Genomic DNA, 23,018 nt, shown 5'->3' with positions numbered 1-23,018 from the left:
TGGAGCCCCAGGAACTCAGAAAACGCAGCGAAAAGAGCGTGGGATTAACAGGAGAGAAATGACGAAGGAAAAAGCACCTGCTGAAAAACGTCGAAAACTGAGGTTGTCGTTTTTTGGCTGTAACTTTTGATTCGTCGATCGCAGCGTATTGGGACTGCGCCCAATCGATTTCTCTCGCAAAATTACGTCGGAATAGTGCATGAAAGAATTTATTCCAGCACTTTTGAAAATCGCGAAAATTTTCGCAAAAAATGCAAAGGGGTTAGCCTTACTTTTTCTTCGTTTTTGGGGCCGAAAATTTTTGGTCTCCGATTCGATTCAAATGACCCTTACCTGATCAATTGGAGCCCCAGGAACTCAGAAAACGCAGCGAAAAGAGCGTGGGATTAACAGGAGAGAAATGACGAAGGAAAAAGCACCTGCTGAAAAACGTCGAAAACTGAGGTCGTCGTTTTTTGGCTGTAACTTTTGATTCGTCGATCGCAGCGTATTGGGACTGCGCCCAATCGATTTCTCTCGCAAAATTACGTCGGAATAGTGCATGAAAGAATTTATTCCAGCACTTTTCAAAATCGCGAAAATTTTCGCAAAAAATGCAAAGGGGTTAGCCTTACTTTTTCTTCGTTTTTGGGGCCGAAAATTTTTGGTCTCCGATTCGATTCAAATGACCCTTACCTGATCAATTGAAGCCCCAGGAACTCAGAAAACGCAGCGAAAAGAGCGTGGGATTAACAGGAGAGAAATGACGAAGGAAAAAGCACCTGCTGAAAAACGTCGAAAACTGAGGTTGTCGTTTTTTGGCTGTAACTTCTGATTCTTCGATCGCAGCGTATTGGGACTGCGCCCAATCGATTTCTCTCGCAAAATTACGTCGGAAAAGTGCATGAAACCGATCAGTATTCCGAACAATGTGACCCACAGGATCTCAGAAAATGCACTCCAACGAGCCATAGTCCAATACCAGAGAAGCCACGAAAATGAACTCGCGAATTCTGTCTGGAAGTGATGAAGCTTTGCTGACTGCGTAATTTGAACACCCGTCATTGATTTTTTCAGCCATAACACGACTGTGTCGTCCATGGTACAAATATTTTTAGCATCATACTACTTCTTCAAAATTTGCATCGAAAATGTTGGTAGGCCGTATGTTAGTATTAGCATCTGATCATATCGATGCCAATTACGGACAACGAGTTAGCCATGACTGTTTCTCATCAACGGGTAAGAAACATCTCCAGTCATATTCATGCAATGCACACGGAGATTTAGGGTGAAATATAAGGTTTGACGTAAAAAAAAATAACGTAATCATATAAAAATCACGAATGCATGTATAAAAAACGTGTTAAATGATACATCAATTCATATTAAAAACAAGTGACGAAAGATGCTTTCAATATCTACGATTAGTAGGCATCAAGGATGTGACAATTATTTTTATTACCATGTTTACATTTAGCTAAATACACCATTGGTCAGATGATATTCAATATATGGCACTTTCTAATCAGTGATCAGCGTGGTTTTCTCAAGTTCACGTCGCTTCCGCAGTGTGTTTTCCTTCATAATCGGAACAAGATCCGGCATTAGGTGTTCTGCCAATTCATAGTCGGAGTGAATAACCGTAGACGGTTTACAAGTGACGTCAGTTTCGTACTCTGCTAGGATAATAGCAAGTTCATGCTTATTCCGTAGTATCGCCAACTTAAGAGCAGTACATCCAAGATCATCGATCGCCGTTGGATCGGCGCCGTGGTCTAGAAGCAGCTTGGCTGTTCCAAGATTCGACAGGATGACTGAAAGTTAAAACGAAGATGAAGTTGATCGCATGTTGAATATGATACCGGAAAAGTTGGAGGGTAGAGGTGTGGAGAAGTATCTTATATGGCTTTTTGAACTGAAAAAGTGACCACCAAAAAGCGATAAGCAATAAGCGTAACAATCTGATTGGCGCTTGGCAATAAGACTCACTTTGATTGGCGCTTCGTGCAACTTTTGCCGTAGCAACGACATCCAATACGTACTCTATTTTCTTACTTTCTATTTATTACTTCTACTCTTCACGGCGGAAAGCTTACCTGCAATCATCAATGGCGTTCGGCCTTGAAAGTCCCGCGACTCCAGATCCGTCCCCGATTCGATAAGACATTTCACGTTTTCCGTTCGCTCGCCGACGATCGCGTAGTACAGGGGATTCCAACCTCTCCTTGAACCCAATGAAAGAGACAACCTTGCGTCAGTATCGGGACTGGCATTGGACATGTCAAAATACGAAAATCTCGTTACGTACACGTCGTCGGTTTTTCGAACGTTGGCACCGCGCGCTATGAGTACTCGAATCACTTCGGGGTTCCTGGAAACGTAGGAGGCGTGCATCAAAGCAGTTTTCCCGAAGGGCTGAGTTGTGGTCGAGTCCAAAGGGACCGAGAACCTGTCAAGCAAACTTTTCAGGATACTCGGGGTCCCGCGGTCAATCGCTGCGGTCAATGGAGTTCTCAACTTGCGATATTGCGTAGGATAATGGAGGTCCATCGCTGGTCTGGAAAACCGAAATTTCGACAGATTGGATAAAAATCGGTTCCACTGTGGTTACGGCTGACGGATTTATCGGACCTGATGCTTATGAAATCGATGATTTTTTCCAGGCTAGCGAATCCCAGAAGTCTTATGAGCTCCTCTTCATCTGAGAAACCTTTCCAGGAGTGAAATAGTGAGGACATCAAATACTCGTGTTAAATTTTTTTTACCAAAACTGTGATAATCGATCAAATAATGACGGAGACGCACTTGAATTTTCCACAGCTGATGTTGATCTCCGTTCTCCAGTCATTCGGGTGTCTTTTAAAGTTGAGAGACGTGGTTAAGCCTCGATTGTGTTATCTGTGAGACAGCCATTAATGAAATGCTTCGCGTAAACGATCTCATCTTTTCTTCTACCATCAAAGTGCTTCACCTTGCGAAATGTTTTTGAGATAATTCTTGATGCCTCCAATGGCTATTTGCTGATTCGCTGCGAAAAATTCTGTGCAGATCACCGGTTCGGTTCTATGTTATTTTTTGTTCGACTAAATATGCGAATCGACCAAACCCTGTCCAACCATCGACTATTGATTCTGATAAGTTATGCATCTAGTGTCCGGAGGCACGCTCTTGAATAAATGTGACAGATTCACAAGCTGGCTACTTTTTTGGAACATTGGTTGATATGGGGAGAGGAATTTTGATCTCGGGAAAAAAATTACCATCGATACGATGGTTATTATGATTATTTTTTTATTGTTTTCAACGCAGCTTTTGAATCACCTTTTAAATGGTAAAGGCAGGGAAAAAATCATCGTTGTCCAATTAATATTTCCATATATTTTGTTATATATATTTACAGTTTGACAACAAAACTTTCAACGTAACATTTCAGTGCCTCGTATGCGCTGATCAACAAATCAATACGGGGATAAAAATCTAGACACACGTGACACCGGTTAAATAAACGACGTACGTGGTGATAGTAAACCTTTTCGTACCGTTATTATCCGTAATATCATATACAATATCATTTAAATTTCCTTTTTTTTTGTATTTTTATATGTTTGTTTTTATCATTGGTAATGTTTAACAGATTGTCCACATTTCATGATATCATTAAGTTCACGTATGTATCAAACACCCACTCATAACAATCCATTTTCTTCTATGATTTCATTCGGCTTGAATTTCACCTATGTTTACATATACAATTTATAATTTATTCAATTATTATCATTACTCTATTTTTTTAAAATAACTTCTGTATTCATGTCAAATCTTCAAAATTTAATGGTATAAAACATTACGGTTAAATGATATAATATTTAAATTATACAACTCCGTAGTTTTTTTTAATACGGCTGCCTTCAATTTGTGGTCCGTGTTTAAACACCGAACGATATTTAATTATTATCCTCCGTGACTGATTTTAAAATTTTCAATTTACTTATACAATATTATATTAATTTTATTTTTAAGTTTTAAATTTTAAAAATTCTCAATTTCCTTACAACATATTATATGAATTTTATTTTCTTTGCCATTTTAAATATTTACAATTGATTATTATTCCAATTCATCATTTACCTATGTTCACTTATTTCTAAATATCTTCGCGCTGCAAATTGATGTTTGAATTCTCATCAGATACATTAATCATTCAATTCATCTTCAATTATCATTTCAAGTCTTGTGGCAGTGTATAACTATAGCGTGTCAAACAGTTCAATTCTTCCCCTTTAAATACTAATCGTAATATCGTATTTTTTTAATCATCACTATTATTATTATTATAAATATTATCTTACGGCCCTATGTATACCATATGTTTACGCGTACGTGAAGTCAAGGTAAAATAATTAATAAATAAAAGAAAATTAATGCGTTGTTATATTCGTCAAATCGTCGGAAAAAAAACCTCGACAAGTTACGGAGAGGGTAAAAAATGTTTGATAAATGACAATAATCCCCACTGTGCCAATCTTAGCGAACTACCGTATTATTTTATTTTATTGTTTTATTTATTTATTCATTTATTTATTTATTTATTTATCTTTTTACTTTTACTCATTTTGCCGTGATAACAGGTAAACGTATTTTATATTTACAAGGAACATCTAACATCTTTTTACTCATTATGTACCTCTATATTTTATGTATAATAAAAACACGTTGTTTTACACTGCAGTTTTCCAGTTTACTTCATTTTAATAATTTCTCCCTTCCACCATTTAATATTAATAATTATTTTTGCACCTAATCCATCCGTTCTGCAATTCAGCAGATTGTCATTTGGCAATTATTTTGGTAACGAGATTTTCGATCCATTTGTATACCGTAGGTAACTTACCTGCACACAAAATATCCTACATATGGAGTAATTTGTTTACCCACAGTGTAGATTAATCGCGTAGTTACAGTGTATTTGTTCAGTTTATTCACTTTCTTAAATTTTAAATAATTTTTTACATCAGCACTCACTGTTTGAAAAAAAAAAGAAAAAAAAAAAACAGAAGCGAGTCAAATAAAAAGACATTTTTGCATCCGGTGTTTAGGCGTTGCAGTTGTCCAAATATATGTACATACACACATATTGTTCGCGCTTCTCGCACCACTTAGATGTATACATGTATATAAGATACCCTTTTTCAAACAGCTACTGCAGCTGGTATTCACATTTGTTTTTTTTTTTGTATTTCAACAGTATCGTAGACTATAGCAACAAAAGAAGTGGATAAGTGTCTTTTTCTTTCATTATTATACGCACGATTGTTTCTTATTTCCCTAAAAGTATAACGTATCTGAGATGAAAAAAAAAATTTTCTCGACATTTGGTAACTTGTTTATTTTTTTTTCAGTTCCACGAGTCCAAGAACGTGTTCCTCCTCCCCCTGATACTCAATGCCAAATTTCCTCCTCCGTCCAGGGAACAACCCGCCGGAAAATCCCCGACATCAAAACCGCGCCTAACCCTTCGCACTTACATCAACCCGTAATTTGCAGTTCCGTTTCACCCTTTTCCCTTTGCCATTCCTTAATCTCGTTAAAATTTCCCACATTCCTAGAGAAGGGTTGACGCGGTCAGGACGTCCGGCACTACCGGCTTCGGAGGAGGCTCCATACATCAGACTCTCATCTCGCTCATCGCCGTTTGTGGAACGCGGCTCGAAACCGTCGGACCTTGAAGCAGCGGCTGACTTTCCGGAGGACTTCTTGCTCGGGGCGGCGGAGGCGCCCGTGGAATCGTTAAGTGGATAGATCCGTTCGGAGGTCCCTGAAATTAAAAAAAAAAAAAACAAAAACGTGACAGTCAGAACAGAATAAGATAGGTACAATTTTTATCGTACCAGGCATGAATGATAAGGTAAATTGACAAAGAAATTAAAAGGAAATGAAAGATAAAGGCCAATCAGATGATTTGATGTTCGTGACCATGCGGAATAATATGATTTGAATTCGTTGGATTAAAAAGAAGAAAGACAGACTTGTAGGAAGTACACACTAATACGATAGAAATAAAAATAACACTAGTGGAGGTGAAGGAACACAAATCCAACGATTAAACTACTATGACACTATGAGAGAGAGAGAGAGAGAGAGAGAGAGAGAGAGAGAGAATGAAGTCCGAAAGAGTCCTAGCAACTTCCTACCCGCGGGGGGTTTTCGATGCAAAACGTTCGCAGGAGGAACTTGGTTGGCAGGAAGTTAAACAGATTTCAAGGGTTCTCATTCGGATAAACGATCGGGTTATAGAAAAGCTTCTGTGTAAAAAAGAATTGAATGAATTTTTTTATTCACTGGATAGGCGGAGCTGAAGAAAAGTTTTCATCGAGTAGATATATCGTTCGTTATCGCGATGCAGCCAAGGGATATTAAATTTGAGGTGGTAAAGCAAGCAAAAATAAAAAAATAAAAATAAAACGAACAAGAAAAGGACAAAAAAAAAAGAAAAGAAAGTAGCCCGAGTTTTTTTTTTTTTTCTTCACCCCGCCTTTCAACGCTCGGGAAAATATGTACTTGTCAAAAACTCTCCGAGTACCCGTAGTAGTCCTGACAGGCTCTTCGGGGCTGAAGAATGAAGGCTCTCCTTTTAGAGGAAAACCTTAATCGAAGCGGAGTTTCGATGTAGGTACGCTGTTCCTCTCCGAAACGGGGACGGCGATATGTCTTTCTTTGACAACCGAATTCCGCAGGTGCTACACATACACATCCTTGATGCGGTTCATTCCCACTTTCGTTCCTAGTTGCTACCATCCAATTTCCACCCCTCCACCTCTCAAACCCCTTTCCTCCTGCACTCCATTGTCCGCTTTATAAATATTCGTCAGACCGAATATCTGATGAACCAATTTCAGTGCGTGGATATAAATGACAAGAAGAAGAAGAAGAAGAAGAAGAAGAAGAAGAAGAAGAAGAAGAAGGGGGAGGTGGAGGAGGTGGAGGAGAAGATGAAGCAAAGTATTGAAGACCATTCGGTAGACGTTCGGAACGTATCAATCGTTTCGTTTGCACTGTATCCAGTCGTTCGAGGAAGAAGAAACCTTTCATCATCAAAATCGCGTGTGGTTTGTACAGCAGCCTCGTTGCATTGTGTAATTCAATATAAGGAGTGTTCATCTCGGAAGGTATCGATTGTGGAAACACGGCTTCTACTCATTCACTCGAGAGCAGTGAACCAGAAGCCTTAATTCCGCACGCCATATGGACCGATTGCTTCTCTTTGTGGGCATACGACGTCTCGGAGCCATAATCGCGTTCGAATTTGATGTGATTAAACTTGAAAGCAACACGAGTGTTTGTACCGATGTGAAACTCGTCTCGGAAACTGGTATCAGGGAAAAGTATTCGTCAATGACTGTGCATATACCGTTTTAATAATTTTCGATCTATATTCCAATGGGCATTTCGAAGGGTTGAACGCTGCACGTACCTCAGCTGCGCAAGTCAGAGAATAAAGAGATCCTAGGGAGCTAGGAGGAACGAGGCTGGGGAAAAATGAAAGGGGTGGAATAACGAGAAGAAGAAGAAGAAGAAAAAAAGAAAAAAAAAAAAACGTTGAGAGAACAACTCTTCGGGAAAGTAACGCTCATGCGTGAGGTGAGGAGATGAAAATGAAGGAACTTGGGAATCTGTTTTTCCTTCAGAATTTCACGACCGTGTAACGTACGATCCTGGTACCCACCTGCATTTGTGTATTTATGTTCATATCCTGCATGACGGCCGCTCGAGGCAACGTCGCGTGCTGCTGCTGCTGATGATGCTGCTGGTGCTGATGTTGCTTCTGATAATGATGCTGGTGCGGCAATGTGTGGGTTACTTGTCCCTGCTGTAGTAGTTGCGAGTTTGGACTGCTCGGAGGGGCCTTCATCGCGTTCCTGGCGAACAGAAATTTCGGATAAAATTACCATTCCGCTTATCTCGAGGGGAGGGCATTAGATACCACCGTGAAAATCTTCTCCTCCCTCCCTAATTTTCGTCACGAAAACATTTCCGCATTTCGTTTTCGGTGATTTTACCGCGACTACCTGCGCGATTCGTCTCAGTATTTTTAAAAAGAAAAAGAAAAAAAAAAACATCAACGGTAACGTTCTCAACTGAATTTCGATTTGGATTTACCATTGTCTTATATACCGTATATTGTCTCTCTCAAATTTTCTTATCTCAAGTGAACGACGGTTGCTCTTGATTATCATGGCCATGTTTAACCTTGCCTGCGGGAAGGTATAAAATTTTTCTTCATTCTTACACCGCGATTCTTTCAAGCAATCACGGGCCGTATTCGAGGCTAGATTTTTCGGATAAAAAGTAAACACGCTTCTGTATAATTCCGGTGTGCCTAACCAGCTCTAGTTCTGCTCGTCTGATAACATCTCGAACCGCAGTCTTGATTAATTGCGAGATGATAGCGTCTTGGGAATCTCGCAAAAACTTCGAGTATCACTGCTTCGCTCAGCCGTATAGAAAGGAGGAAGAATCGAATTGATGTTCCGGAGTCACGTAGAATCGAAGTAGAAATCGGAACGAACGTTTCCTTACGGATATGTCGTATATATACAGTCGATTCAAAACAATGTTCAAACTAATGAATTGCGAAACGAAGAATGAAAAAGTACAACTGATATGATAATTCAATTTTTTGGAAAAACTGTACAAATCTGGCATTAAACAGGAGTGCTTGATGATGTAAACTGTCTCATATTACTATAGTAACAATTGAATTGTTTCGTTTGAAAATGAACGATTTGTATTTATTTTCTAACGTCAAGTGGACTGTTTTTTTTACGAGATTCGTCAAATCCCAATAAAATTATTTGATCCGAGTCTCTGTTTTTCATTGATTTTATTTTCAAAAAGTTTCTCGATCCATACCTTCGCAGCATCTCGTTCTCGACATCAACGATGACTTGTCCGGATCCCGGAAAGTGTGAATGGGGCGGCGGGGGTTGCTTCAGCTCGTTGAATCCCCTGGGTCCGCACTGTTGATTGATCATTTGTTGCTGCTGAAGACTCTTGACCTCGAGCCGCGTCTTGTCTCTTTGATAGTAAACGCCAGCGAAGATGAGCACGTTCAGTATAAGGAGGCTACAGCCGATGGCGATCGTTACGCTCAAGGCTGTCGAGTAAGCCGCGTACCTGAAGCGGGAATTTTTAATTATTTAATTAAAAGTTACTCATTTTTCATGGAAGCCGAAGAAGTGAAAAGAAGCGGAGTGCCGCAGCCCGTCAGACTCGTTGGGTATAAGTCTCTCTCTCCGACAAAAAGAGAGAGAGAGAGAGGGAGAGGCGTAACGATATATACTATATCCATAAAGTAGTTTATTAAAAGCCCCGTTCTCTCAAGTGCCAGTCATGTCCCTGACAATAAACTTTTGTTCCCATTTATCGAGTGGTTCTTTAACGAAGAGATTATAATTAATTTATCGACAGACGACTACGCGAACCTCTGATCAAACAAACGTATATAACAGCTTCGTTAAATCTCACCAATCTCTCGTAATTCACTTGCACTTTTTACCCCACATCGGTACTCCTGATAAAAATACTGTACAACGATTTATACACGTGTGTGAAATTTGATTAAAAACAGTGCGTCCTTAGCTTTTACTACATATTTTTAAACTCAAACCATGATCGTATTCAGGAACAATAACAGACGTGAACTCGAACTTCCGACGATATTTCTTCAGTAAACACTAGGACAAACGACTTTTGGCAAAGCATCGCAAGCACGATGAAGGATAAACGAAAAAGGACAAACCAATTAGTACAAGTGTCCCGACACCGTCCGATCGAGTCTTGTGAGTATAAATATCGTCGTATCCGGAGGGTGAAATTATTCTCCCGAATGCCAACTGAAACTTCACCCCTGGATATCGGATCACTTAAATTTTTAACGGACTCATTTTATCACAACGGTTGTGGTACTCACCCAGCGGCGTCTAAGCTGGCCAATGTATCGGTGCTCGCGTTATTGGCGTTCTGCAGGTTGGTGCTTTGAATGAGACTGACGCAGGTAGTGATGGTGAAGTCCGTGGTGGTCGGAGGTTCGGTGGTCAGATTGACGCGTCTGAACTCTTCGCCGAGCCTGCTGAGGGGATCAGGCCTCACGGAACCGTCGTAAAGGGCGGGATCGGCGTAGCCTCGAAAGAGGTTGTGCTTCGGTTCGACGTCTTCCATCCCGGCGCGATGTAGTTCCGGAACGAGTCGAAGCCAGACGGATAGCTGATGGGCCCTGTAGTGGTTCTTCATCTTCGGCTTCATACCTGCGGCGAAAATTGAAAGTTATCATACGACTCGAGCACCCTGACAATGAGGGTAGAACTTCGTTGGCTATATTCGATGGAAGATGAGGTGGAAATAAAGGAGCGGGTATCGCCGATATTCCACGTGAAATATCATCTCCTAGACCCTCTCAAAGTTTCGATTTATTCCCCGTGTATACCGATACACGTTCAACCGATGGTTCACCTTGCCGCGCACGTATATACATGTATGTATGTATATATATATATATCATATACCGGTGTGTGTATTTTACCTACGGCAATACCATTTTGATAAATGGCGCCTCGATACGTGCCGGAAGAAGAAAGTTCGAAGGAATACATCGGTGTATTATATGCAAGTATCTGAGTTATCGCGCGAGGTGTTCGTTCATGAAATTGAACCGCGGGGGTTAACTTTGGGGTGAAAATTGTACGTAGTCCTGTGCCAAGTATCGGGGATCGGGACGATCACTCGCCGAGTACGAGTCGAAAGTCGAAAGTGGAATCATCCGGCGGAGAGAATGGTTCAAGTATAACGAGAGTTCGCTTCCACTGCTCGACTGGCTGCTTTCAGAGATGCCTCTTTGATCCTCCCGGGCTCTTCTCCTTTTCCCGGATATCCGCGAATATCATTTTCCGAGACGCAGTTACGCCGGACGGTGGGATCGGAGCTGATCATCGTTAAGTCAAGTAGCCGGATCCCATTCTTTTCGAGGAGGTTCTTTGAACCCTGAAGAAGATTCGCGAGAAGGCTCCTCGCTTTCGCTTTCGCTTTCGGGGAAGCCCAGCGGTGGCGCAACGGAATATTGGCGAGCCAAAGAAGAAGGCGCGCGGTTCCGTCAACCGACGAGTAGCATTCAAAGGGCCGACCGTGCGGGTATGGAAATCGTTTTCAAATCCGAGCCGACCTTTTCCATATAACGACGTTCAATTTCCCATATTGGAAAAATGTCCGACTGACCTTTCATGACCCGTGCTAGAAAATTCAGAATCGCCAAGTGCGGATAAAGGGGACGTAGGGTGGGCGCCATTTCCGGCGTGGAAAGCCAACGTCCGGTACTCGGCCGCCTCCGCTTATAGATCGAGTCGCCGCAGCCTCACCGCTGGTGAAAAATCCTCGCATACATATTTTATCGCCAACCTTTTCTTTTCCAGCCTTCGCAATTTTAAACCCCCACTTGCGTAATGCGCGCGCTAATCGCGTCCGCGCTCTCAAATTCCCGAAAATTTCAAGGATCTGGAGAGCAGCTTTGTCGCCCCTTGCAAGGACTTCGCTTATCAGGATTACGGGGGCTTAGGATCAAGCCGTGACAAGACGAGTCGCGAAATGTCGTCAATACCAACGGATAACTCATCTGCAAATATCCTAGCCTCCACTACAATCGCAAAATAATATCGTACCCGCCGTTTTCGTCCCTTCAAGCTGTCCCTGGTTTCAAACAATTTCTACGCCAAGCATCCGTTCCAACGTCCCGTGTAATTAATTATTCATTCGCGAGTATCGCCGACCGGAGAGCAGCTTTAATGCCTTGTCAAATACGATAATATCGTTGCTTCCGATTGCTGTTTAAACTCGAGACAAATTTCCACCTTGTTGAGTTTCGGAAACAACAATCGTATCATCGATCCACCTGTTTTGTCTCAGATTCAACCGGCTGCCATTCGGTTTACAAACACTAATCGACTTCTTCGTAGACCGAAAACTCGGTAACTTTCAAGTTGATTGCAAAATAATTCACACAATGTTTACCTATCTACTTCTACAAAAAAAAAAAAATAAAAATTATCCAAACTTCGGGCGAATCTGTATATATTATATATAATTGAAATTGAGCTTTATTCCTCTTGTTATCCTTTTTACGGATCAATTAATCACGAATAATTACTATCGACCATCGATGAGGGAAGAAGAAAGAGAGAACTCAGCTGGTTTAAAATGCTCCCCCTTTCCGTCAAATTCTTGTAATTGTGTAGAAAGTGTAAAATCGAAATTGATGGCACGTGAACGCGGAGCAGTATGATCAATAATTGGCGCTTTCACCCCCTAAATTTACGGAAACGAGATTCGGAGATACTTTGCCGGGTGGGATATAAGGGAGCGGAGGAGTGGAAAACAAACGGGAAAGTTAGCAGAAGCTCTCTCGTTGGGCGAGCCGAGAGTACGCGTTACCTACACGCACGTTTCGTCCCTTTTCCCCCTTCCCCAAGAACCTTCGGAGTTTCTAACCCTTTTGTTTCGGAAAGGCAGCTAAAGTATGGTGGTCCCAATGCTTGCCTTTTCTTCTCCTAGCTTTCTTTTCGTCTGTTTTTACCCCCGGTTTCTTCTTTTTCCACGTCTCTCCTCGTTCCTCCACCCTCCTTTCCGTCAACCCTTCGTTCAGTTCGGTACGTGCGAAAGGGAATCCGGCCTCCGACTAACTCCCGTCTCTCCGGGGAGGTACTTTTTTTCTTGTTTTCTTTTTTTCTTTCTTTCTCCTCCCTCACTTTCCCGCCTCCAGCTGGCCATTTAAAGGAGAACGCACTGCTCTGCCAGCTACGCGACTCTAAATATATCGTACAACGTGAGCGAAGCGAGTGAATGCGCGAGGTAAGTTAAGACTCCATTTGCAGAGAGAAAGAGGAAAAATGAGTAAAAATAAATACACGTCTCTTCAAATCCTACAGCCAAAAACCAGCTCTGCGGCATATTATTACATAAATGTGTGTTAAAAAAAAAGCTTGCAGTGGAGAATAACGCAACGTCATAAACAGCCTGCACACCCTGTGCTTTGAGCACAGGAAAATTTCTACAATTATACTTGCAATAGGTACCTATCTCCACTCTGACCCTTGTTTTCAAAAGTTTCATTTTATCGGTGTTCGGCAGTGTTTTTTTTTTTTTTTCATTTTGTTTCTGACATTTTAAAACTCTATATTACAAAGAAGAAACAACCCCCTCCGTCGACCCTCGGCAAAAAAAAAAAAGTTGTACACGTTTCAACGAAGTTTAAAGACAGCCGATATATCCTCGTGTGTGCAGATTGTGCCTAATAATAATACCTTTACCTTCTACACACACGTTCTATCCCCCGAAATGTTTTCCGCAAAGTTGAAGAATCCTCGTAAGATTCACCGTAGAGGGATGGGGGATGGGCGTAATAAAAAACGGTGTATGCGGCCTTGGAATGAAAGACTCACGTCCCCCCAGCATTTCACCCTCAAAATCAATAAGCTGCGATTCTCAACGTGTATGTATCTACATTGGCCATGTACATACCTTAAACCTACCTTGAAGGGTTTGCGATAAGATTTTCTTATCCCTGTCCCGGCATGCATATTCAAGTGTGCGTGTGTGTATATATATTACATATATATAAATATATACATATAAATATGTACCCGCATGCACACATGGCGCCTGATATCTTTATCCAAAATACCTCCTCCCATCAATCCTTAAAAGTATATCCTATACGTATAACTTGATATTTCATTCCGAGTCCATATTTTCCGATCCGGGTGGAGTAAAAAACGAAATAAGTATAGAAAAAAAAAAAAAAAAAAAAAAATCACAAGCACGAGAGAAAAGAGGCTGTATAAGCGGAAATATCGACGACAAGGAAACATGCGGTGGTGAACCCTAATCATCGTCCGCCACTCGACGTCTTCGTCCCGTGTATTTCCATACGGGTAACGGTGAAGAATGTAGTTTAAGCTTTTATATACTCACCAACGCGTTTCCGTGAGGTGTCAGCTATATGTAAGCATGGTTAAGGGGGAGGATCAGCGATTTTTGCGAGTCAATGCCTATTTTATTATCCTAAGAACTGCGAGTACGGTGCTATTCACAAGCTGTTTTCCCTCCATCGAACACACGGTTTACGGTTGGGGGGTGGTTGCGGGGGTGGAGAACGTCGCGGAACGAGCCGACCGGGGTGAATAGGCATAGGTATAAAGAGTAGGCAAGCGGCGGCATCTCGCTGAGCATTTCGAAGCTCGCGCTCTTCCGCGTCTGCGCAAGCACCGCGAAAATCCGGGGGTTGAATATCAAGTGCGTTTTTCACAACTCTCCGTATACGAGAAGCGAACGGAGACAAGAGTCCACGTTTTTCTCCCGCGTCTCGGGGCTCACCTTCCATCCCCTTCGAATCGGGGGGAGTCGAGTTTGTTCATGCGAAAGAAAAGCCAACCGCGGACAGAGAAGGGAATTCAAGAAAAATGACGCTGAAAATATCTGGCCAATTTTGTCGAGGAATTCGGAATTTCGTCGGGGACGACGCACACCGGAATCCGAAAACTTTCCCACCCTCTCCCCCTTTCCTCTCCGCTCTCGCTCTTCATCTTTATTTTTTACTTGTTTTTGATAGGGGTCTACGTTTTCACGTGCGGAAAAAATATAATTTGCATAATTTTTTCTTTCTTTCCACGCACTGTACATGACAAGAGTCTGCAGACGTAGATTTTTCATTGCGCGTTCATCACCGACGTTGCGTGTAATGTGATGGAATATTTCAAATGGTATTATGAAAAGTGTGAGATTTTACCGAGGAGAGAAAAATGTGAAAAGATTTATTGACCGTAACGGTCTATGCGATTCAAAAAGTTGCTGGTAAATATTTCTGCGAATTGTGTGATGATTTGATAAAACTGTCGAAAGAGAGTTTTGATAATGGATTCGATTAAAAAATTAGTTTTGAACAATACAGGCATTGAAAACAAGCGTTATATACTTTGGCACTATTGTGTGACGTAATAACTCGATCAAACTGTCGTTTGAAGCAGTGATGAAAATTTAATTAAATTTTTACGAATCGCTTCGTATGCAGTTGATGAAGCTTTTTTCTGAATCGAGTCAAGTGTTTCCCCAGGGTAAAAATTCAGAAAGGTCAGAAAGCGGACAGGACACAATATCGAATTTTCATAGACGCTAAGATTTATTGCGCAGGATATCAAAATTTGGAAAGGTGGAGTAAGAAACTTCAAATGATCAAAAGGTCAAGGTAAAGATACCTAAAATGCAGAATTATCAGAACGAATAAGAATATAGCCAGCGAAAACCAAATAGAATCGTCACAACTTTGACGATTCCATATTTTACTTTTCCACACTTCAACTTTATAAATTCAAAAAGTCTACAAAATCGATCATCGACCCTTGTAATAATTTTTTTTAACCTTTATAGATTTCAACCTTTACCCGTTCTCGATTAAATCGTTCTGTATAACCAAAGAATCAATATACGTTATTCTCAATGAAATTCATGCTGTAAAGAGTTTTGAGCGTTTCATTTAATCTCCTAAAAACGTTTGCGAGCTCCTGATGACTCAGCTCCGAACTATAGCTGCGGATATCAGTATTTGAATGCTCAACCTGTTGAAAATATTTCGAATGTTTGACAAAACTGATGGCCTAAATGAAACTGTTAAATTTTCTCCAAAATGCTTCGGTTACTGCTGAAATTCGGAACGCAATTACGGCGATGTACACAAAACTGTATGAAACTCGTATGAAACTCTACGTCTTTGCAAAATAATGAATTTCAATACCTCGCCATCTTGGCGTTAGCGATGCTTCGCCGTATTTCGCAGAGTTTCGCAGCCTTGACGACGATCCGCAAAATCGGCAACTACGGCTACACGACCACGCTTGCGTGTGCTTGAACCAACGCGAGGCTGACGTTTCGCATTTTGCTCGGAACGTCACTTTGCGTTGTTCGACTCGTGGGACTCGGAATAATTTCAGATCGTTGGTAATACAGGCTTACACAGCGCGCTGGCCTTCCAGGGAAAATCTGGGAAATAATGTTATCGCCTCTCGCGTCCGTCTGCCGCCAAGGTATCGCTGACGGCGGAATTTCCCAGCCTCTTATAAATAAATCCGGCATCAATCAGGCGTGCACGCTTTATTTATTCGGACACGAGATCGCTGTGCGGAACGAATAAGAGCAAATTTACAGAGCAGCGCGAAAACAATCCATGATTCGAAGAAGACACGGTCATCCGACTGAATATCGTTCGTGATTGACAGCGAAACAAGGTCGCACGGTCGGTAAAACAGACACCATCCTCAAAACTCCTTAAGATTGCCCCATTTGACACTGCGATTTCACAGCAGGACGACTTTCGACTCGTTCTCAACCGCGTAGTCGCAATAAATTATACATAACCGTCAAGCTGCATACCGACACCAATATTCTTGCAGGAAATGCACCGGAGACAGCGGAAATGAAGTTTTCACTCTGAAATGTCGCTCAGGATATGAAACGGGGTGAGATGACAGTGGTTTCGGTTGTTGAATCGGGGCCCGGAAATTCCCAGAATTCTGTGACTAACTCGGTGAAGAAGAAAAGTGAAGTAGAAGCCGCAATCAGGAACCGGAGGTAGCGATCGGGCCTCCGCATCACGTATCTGTAATGGGGTACCAGAAGCTCTACGCTTTGCCCATTCCGATTGGACTTGGAAACAACCGGTGGGGTTGACGATATCTGGCCAATTAGCAACGATCGTCTGGCTTCGGTCATTCGGCGTTTAGTTTCCGAAGTCATACAACGCCAAACTCCACACGACGAGGACGAAACGGCTTACGGGATGAGGTGTAGAAGTGGAAGCGTCGGATTGACCGCAAAGGAACTCTAATTTCACCAACTAATTCCTTTGATCAAATTCCGAGCAAGCTATTTTGTCCCCCTCTGCGGACACACACGCTAAAATGTCTCATCGTGTGCATCGGGTTGACCAAAACGTTTCACGTGCGTGGTTGGTTGGTAAAGCTTACGTTTTGTACTTGTATGAAATTTCGAAGCGGCGGTGTTTTTTTTTTTTTGATTTTTTTTTTAGGATTTTGTCCTCGGGACGTTTTCACGATTTGGACGAAAAATGGGAGAGTCTTTTTCTCCATTTGTTTTCGACTCTTCGGATTATTTGAACTGTAGAAAAAATTAATTGTTGTAAATTTTTCCAATGGCTGAAAATCTGATTATTTTCAATTGTAAATTCCAAGCGAGAAAAGTATCATGTTTTTTGCATGTATAAATGAGGTTGCGGTTTCAGGTTTCCGTTTGAATTTTCATTCGCTTTAACTCTGTTGGGAATTTAATTTGTATTATAGCTGAAAACAGTATTTTCAAGGATTTCCATCAAAAAATTTCCCCACGGGATTCGGTTCGAGCACACATTAATTTATCGCTTGAATATACACAGTTTTCACACACATGCGCGTACAAACGCTACAGTTTCGATAAGGTACTTTTAAATCCCTTTTTCCCCATCTCAAACTGTCTTTCCATTATAAAAAAATACATGATATACGGCATGAATGATTAGTAGAGAATGATTCGGTATACAACGTAAAAAAAGAGAGTTACGTTGTTACACATTTTATCGTGGCTTCATCGACGACAGAAGGCAAAAGATCGTTGTAGGCACTTGGGTAGTTTTGAAGTTTGTTTCACCGTTTTCTCTCCTTATTTTTATTTATTTTTCTGTTTTTGTACCGATTCGGTAAAAATGTAAACGCAACAGCCGTGGCTGGCCTAAAATTCAGAGGCATACATTTCTTGGAATTTATTCGACCGAGGTTTAAACAAATCAGAGAGAGAGAGAGAGAGAGTCGCTGTCCGAAACAAACAATCTGACTGGCGCAGCCTTTATCTCAAAGCTGTGATAATTTCCCCCTTCGTCAGCCAGTCCTGAATTAACAGATTCACGGACCGTTAACGACAGTGGAACAAATGGAACTTGTCAAAAAAGAAGCAAGGGAAGAAAAAACGGGGAGGGCAGGATAATTATTAGGCAGACCGAATGAAGGGGTGTTTGCAAGGTGGCAGCGATAACAGCTGGCGTTTCGTTTCACGATCAACTTCGGCGATTGACGCGTGTAACAATCTAGCCGAAGGCTCGGTTGATTGAAAGAAAATATAAACAAGCTTGCACCATTAAGCGATACCAAATTACGTTCACCCCGCTGCTTAGTTATAATACCTATCGTGCTTACAGATTATGCAGATTATACAGTTCGAAAAGAAGTGTTGATTTCCCTCGCAATGTCAGATCTGATCTAGTGATGATACGATAAATTATCGACCCGTTTGATTCAATGTGCTATTGAATATTCTCGACACTTCTAAGGTAAATGTATCGGTTATCGAGACGTTTAGATCGAATTGTTGACCCTTTTATTTTTCAAAATTATAAATTAATGACACAAATTGTGAATTTCTCGATAATTAAAGCCAATTGTTAGAGGGGTGAACACTACAAATTTAGTTTTTGGTAATTTTTGAACTATGGATTATCTTACGTCCGGTATACTTCACGAATGTTTAAGAGTCTCGTCGAAGAAACAAAACAAAAACTACCAAAGCAATCATGATTATCCTAGTTTACGCGATAAGTATAAGTATAATAAAGATGTTGTAAAAATTTGAGCAGGATCGGACGGTTCAGTGATTTTTGAGATATCATGGCTACATTTTTTTTTAAATACGTTCCCCCATCGAGCAGCGCACATTAAGTTATATTTAATACTTCGTCCCGAAAAAATGTACAAGGTTTGTTTAAATGTCAATAAATACAACGTGAAAAGTATGAGAGATTTTATTTCAATGGTTTGTCATGAAAAAATAGCCAAAAAAACCTTGAAAAAAAAATCTTTTTTCACACTAGACGACCCCTTTAACTCCTTGACTTTGAGTCACACATGTATCGGTGAAAAAAGTTGCGCCACTCTTGGGTTATGACACATATACGTGGGTATTTTAAAAGAAGAGAAACATGTTTGCACTGTATCGATTCTACTGTAGTTTGGTGAAGGATTGATTTTGAAACAGCTGATTCCGAATCAGAAATCAGAGTTCCGAAATTCGAAATAACGGAACCGATTAAATGACGGATGCAAATTAGTCGGCATAATATTTTCCATTAAATGAATGCCAGAAGTGCGTATCCGGAAAAAAAATTTACATTTCTTTTTTTCTAAACACGTCCTTTTGGCATAAGTCGAGAAATTTCGTTAACGGCGCTTGCGCCCTTCTGCTTTCAAATCTCTGTTGTAAAATAAAACAGCGTTCTTTCCCCGTTTCGATACTTTTCCCATTGATCAGCGATAAATGAAAAGTATAAAAAAAAAAAAAAAAAAACTCGGACTTTTCGTCGCTCAGACCCTTTTCCATTATTCGCGCGACGTGTTCCATCTCTCTTCACTCATCGATGAACGTTGAGTGTATTAAAGAGCCACAAAAGCCTCCGTTTCCAATTTGTCACGATGCGGTCATAAGGCGTCAGAGATTGAAAAGTGTCCCGCAGCTTCCTCGGCATTAATTCAAGCTAAGGATACTCTTCTTAGAGATTACTCGGGGGAAGGGGTGAAGATCTTCGGGGGAGGTGTAGAGGGGTGGCAGAGATCATTAAAGCCCCGGCAGGGCTGCGAGTAAGTAAACACGTTATTCGAATTCCGTCTTAATATCCGTGCCGAGCGAGGCTTCAACGCTCCGCTCCGGTGATCCAAGAGTGTCTCACCATGGGCGGCGCAACCTGCTAATTGGTATTGAATTAGCCGAGATTACTCGGTCGGCCGAGTCCGTGTTCAAACATTGTCGAATCGGATTGTGCCGAGGCCTCAACACGTCTACGTGCCTATATATTAATTCGACTTCGGACTTCGGACGAGCACGAAACCTTCCGGATGATGCTTGGTCTGGACATCGCATCGACTGATGCATCCGTGCGCCGACGAAGCGCATTTCAGACAGGAAATTGGACGTTCTTGCCGCCTCAGCTCCACCGCCATGTGTCACATTTACCCTGCTTTACTCGTTCCACTTGCTGTCCGTCGTGTCTTTGGAATTTTCAACGATGCAAAGAATCCTGTGCATTTCACCCGTCTGTCAGCCTTAGCAAAACGTCGGAATGGAATTCTTCCAGGTATTTTCAGACCGAACGAAACGATGTGACGTGTAATAATTATTCACGACGTTCCAATGAATTGTAATCCATCGTTCCGATTCTACGAGTCTTCGCGAAAAAAATTTTTTAATATCCCAAGAAGAGGACGTTTCTTTATTTTCTTGAAATCCTGAAGCCTGTTCGAAAGGTGTCCGAAGGCAGACGAGTCCGTAACAAAAATTGCCCAGACGACGTAGATGTCTTAGACCACATTCGTACGTTCGAATTTCGCGTTTAGTTGATTCACTGACGATTAGTCGCGAGTTTACGATGAACCAATGGTACTTCAGAGCGCAAGACGGTCTCCGCAGAGGCGATCCGTTCAAGTGGTACCTCGGACGCGATAAATTACGAGAACCAATGGATAAGGCGAGTCGTTTCGCATCGAATCAATCTATCCATCATCGACGACCAATCCCATTTCCCGATTGTGAGGCCACAATGGACTCTATCGAAGACCGGCCGTCCAACGGCTACTCGCTGGAGCATTGTCCCATCGGACGAAGGAGTTAGAAGAGACAAAGAGCGGATGCCGAAGCCGAAGTCGAGGAGGTGGAACGGGTCGTTGGACGGATCAGGTACCTCCGGGAATTTCTCGGGGCTAAGGTTGAACACCCCCGGGATACAGCTATCCTTTTGTGTCAGGGACGTCGTATTGAATACCAGCTACCGATATCAACACCGCCTCCACCAATTTTTATCCGCACGTTTGTCGTGTGCAACAGCATGCAAAATCTCTCCCTGCCGATCAACGAACACGATTCTATGTTCAAGTGTGTGCGGTTGGGTTGAAAAAGTGCTCAAAGAAAGACGTGGCGAAACGAGGGCTTGGAAATAGAGTCACTGAAGCTTGTCTAGTTACACCTAAAGACAAAAAGTCTCCCCGACGTAGGTGAAAAATTTTCAAACACTTTTTATATATGTTAACAGCGTACCGTCCGAATGGTTTTAGACTTGAGTTCGATTTACAAAATTTGTCACGTTCACTTCTATGATCTGCTCGTATTGATTTCTCATTCCGCCTGTCTCTATGCTATGCGCGATTCAAGTAATTCTTTTTTTACACAACACTTTAATTTGAATACACACTTAATAACAATGCGAAATTTTTTCAATCGATTTCCAACGTTTGGCTTTACAACGATTTTATACACTTATATGACTCTCTGTAATCGACTCGCGATCATTATACTAAATATCGAAGTTTCTGTATATCAATATTTTATAATTTAGAATAGTCTGCACTGCTTGTAATTTCCATGAGTTCTGAACTGTCTGAGGTCTTAATTGGTTCTGCGTTTAATTTCGTACCGTTTCGTCTGGTGTCTGAAATTATCCTGTCCGTAGCATTGGTCTGGTTTGACGAGGATCTTCAATAGGGGGAATTTTGGAAAGACTCCTGGATCGGTCTTTGGCTATGTTGCCGCAAGACGATTGGTCTTGAAGAGGCCGATCGGTGTATTACCAACAAGATATTTGGTTGCAAGAATGACCCAGCAAAAATCCATACTGCTCGTCTTACTCCGAAGAATAATAAAGCTCATTTTAATCATACATAAATCCTGGTAATATCTTCTAAGTTGCATTTTCGACAACAATGTGAACGAACTTTTTGCTAAGCCATAAGTTTATCACCCGTCAATCACAACGATTGTACGAATGAGTATTCTTTCTTTTTCATCAACTGACAAGTCCTACAAAAAATTTTAGACCGTTCGTAGAAAATTCCTCTGTGAATGAATTTAACGAGCTAGTTTTAATCGTAACCCTACAAACCTCATAGAATGTATGGTGAAAAAATGGAATAATGTATTTCTCGGACTTGGCTATTAACGAGGTGTTTTTATACTTGAAATTAAGTAGTTATATTTTTTCTGAACCACAACGATTTTCTACCAATCGGATTGAACGTAGCTTCGGTTAAAGTTTTTAGAACACCTGTTTCCACACATTTTTCGCCTGACTTTACGTTCCGTACATCTTTGAATCAAATTTTATTTATTCCCTATTCGCGACTAACGATATACGGTGCATCGTCAGCATGAATTTTACGACCCAGCTTGAAAAAATGGGAATTTAGATGGAGAGAGAGAGAGAGAGAGAGAGAGAGGCGATCCTGTCGACGATGGACACAAATAAATTCACGATATTAACCTCGCAAGGGTGGAATTCCTGAGTACCTACTTTATAATGCCAGTCCTCTAAGGTATTCCCATATAATTTTTACAGCGCCCGGTTCTCGACTTGAATCGAACGATATTACCGTCACAATTTCCCGTCAAAGAAACAGCTGCAGGCATCCCTTCTGTGTACCTTGGTATTTACATATTGCTAGTTTGCGTTCTCTACATTCTTTCGCCGTTTTATTGATTATTATTGATTATTTTGATTATTATTATCATTATGATTCCAGTTAAAGAATTTCTTTCTTCGATATTTGCAACATTGATCGTAAGAATATGTCGATACCGATCCGATGTCGGATTTTCCAGAAATGTTAATATTACTTTGAAAAATATCGCGTATGAATAGAATAAACTTTCCCCCCCCTCAAATCTACATCAGTGTAACATGCATTTTTCTTCACCCCCCTTTTTGCAACGGAAACAATAATTTATTCATGAGTCACCGTTTACTCCACCGGTTATAATATAAGAACCCGAAAGTTATTCCCACTTCCACATACAGTATTCCGCGCGATTTGACTTATGTAATATAACTGCTCCGTGTTGAAAATTCATACGACAAAAATAAATAAATAAGTAAATAAAAAATAAAAAAAAAAAAAAAAAAAGAAGAAAACATCACC

General features: G+C 41.2%; 2 protein-coding genes across 3 annotated transcripts in view; both read right to left on the bottom strand.

The window, feature by feature from the left end:
- Positions 1 to 1,452: 1,452 nt before the first annotated feature.
- LOC107221599 (serine/threonine-protein phosphatase 6 regulatory ankyrin repeat subunit B-like) lies at positions 1,453 to 2,720 on the bottom strand. Its single transcript, XM_015660645.2, has 4 exons — positions 2,614 to 2,720; positions 2,291 to 2,539; positions 2,079 to 2,203; positions 1,453 to 1,796 (listed from the first exon to the last, which is right to left on the bottom strand). The coding sequence occupies exons 1-4, from the start codon at positions 2,718 to 2,720 to the stop codon at positions 1,504 to 1,506; spliced, it is 774 nt and encodes a 257-aa protein (XP_015516131.1). The 3' UTR covers positions 1,453 to 1,503.
- Positions 2,721 to 3,340: 620 nt separating this feature from the next.
- Positions 3,341 to 23,018, bottom strand: part of LOC107221602 (neuroligin-4, X-linked) — a 255,690-nt gene continuing 236,012 nt past the window's right edge. For both annotated transcript variants that reach the window (XM_046733769.1, XM_046733770.1), the window contains 4 exons: positions 9,953 to 10,286; positions 8,893 to 9,156; positions 7,706 to 7,898; positions 3,341 to 5,797 (listed from right to left, as the gene is read on the bottom strand). In XM_046733769.1, coding sequence (XP_046589725.1) covers positions 5,648 to 5,797; positions 7,706 to 7,898; positions 8,893 to 9,156; positions 9,953 to 10,286 — 941 coding nt within the window. In that variant the 3' untranslated portion in view covers positions 3,341 to 5,647. The remainder of the gene's footprint in view (positions 5,798 to 7,705; positions 7,899 to 8,892; positions 9,157 to 9,952; positions 10,287 to 23,018) is intronic.

This window comes from Neodiprion lecontei, chromosome 3 (genome assembly GCF_021901455.1).
Source record: "Neodiprion lecontei isolate iyNeoLeco1 chromosome 3, iyNeoLeco1.1, whole genome shotgun sequence".
In the NCBI taxonomy this organism is placed as follows: domain Eukaryota; kingdom Metazoa; phylum Arthropoda; class Insecta; order Hymenoptera; family Diprionidae; genus Neodiprion; species Neodiprion lecontei.
Note: the sequence above shows the minus strand (reverse complement) of the source record. Positions and strands in the feature narration are given on the sequence as shown.

What these genes read in the sequence shown, in the direction of transcription:
- LOC107221599 (XM_015660645.2), bottom strand. Translation starts at nt 2,720, where the DNA reads ATGTCCTCACTATTTCACTCCTGGAAAGGTTTCTCAGATGAAGAGGAG. An exon ending in ATCGATTTCATAAGCATCAG is followed by an intron (nt 2,540 to 2,613) that starts GTCCGATAAATC and finishes TCGGTTTTCCAG; the next exon opens with ACCAGCGATGGACCTCCATT. An exon ending in AACGCCATTGATGATTGCAG is followed by an intron (nt 1,797 to 2,078) that starts GTAAGCTTTCCG and finishes TTTAACTTTCAG; the next exon opens with TCATCCTGTCGAATCTTGGA.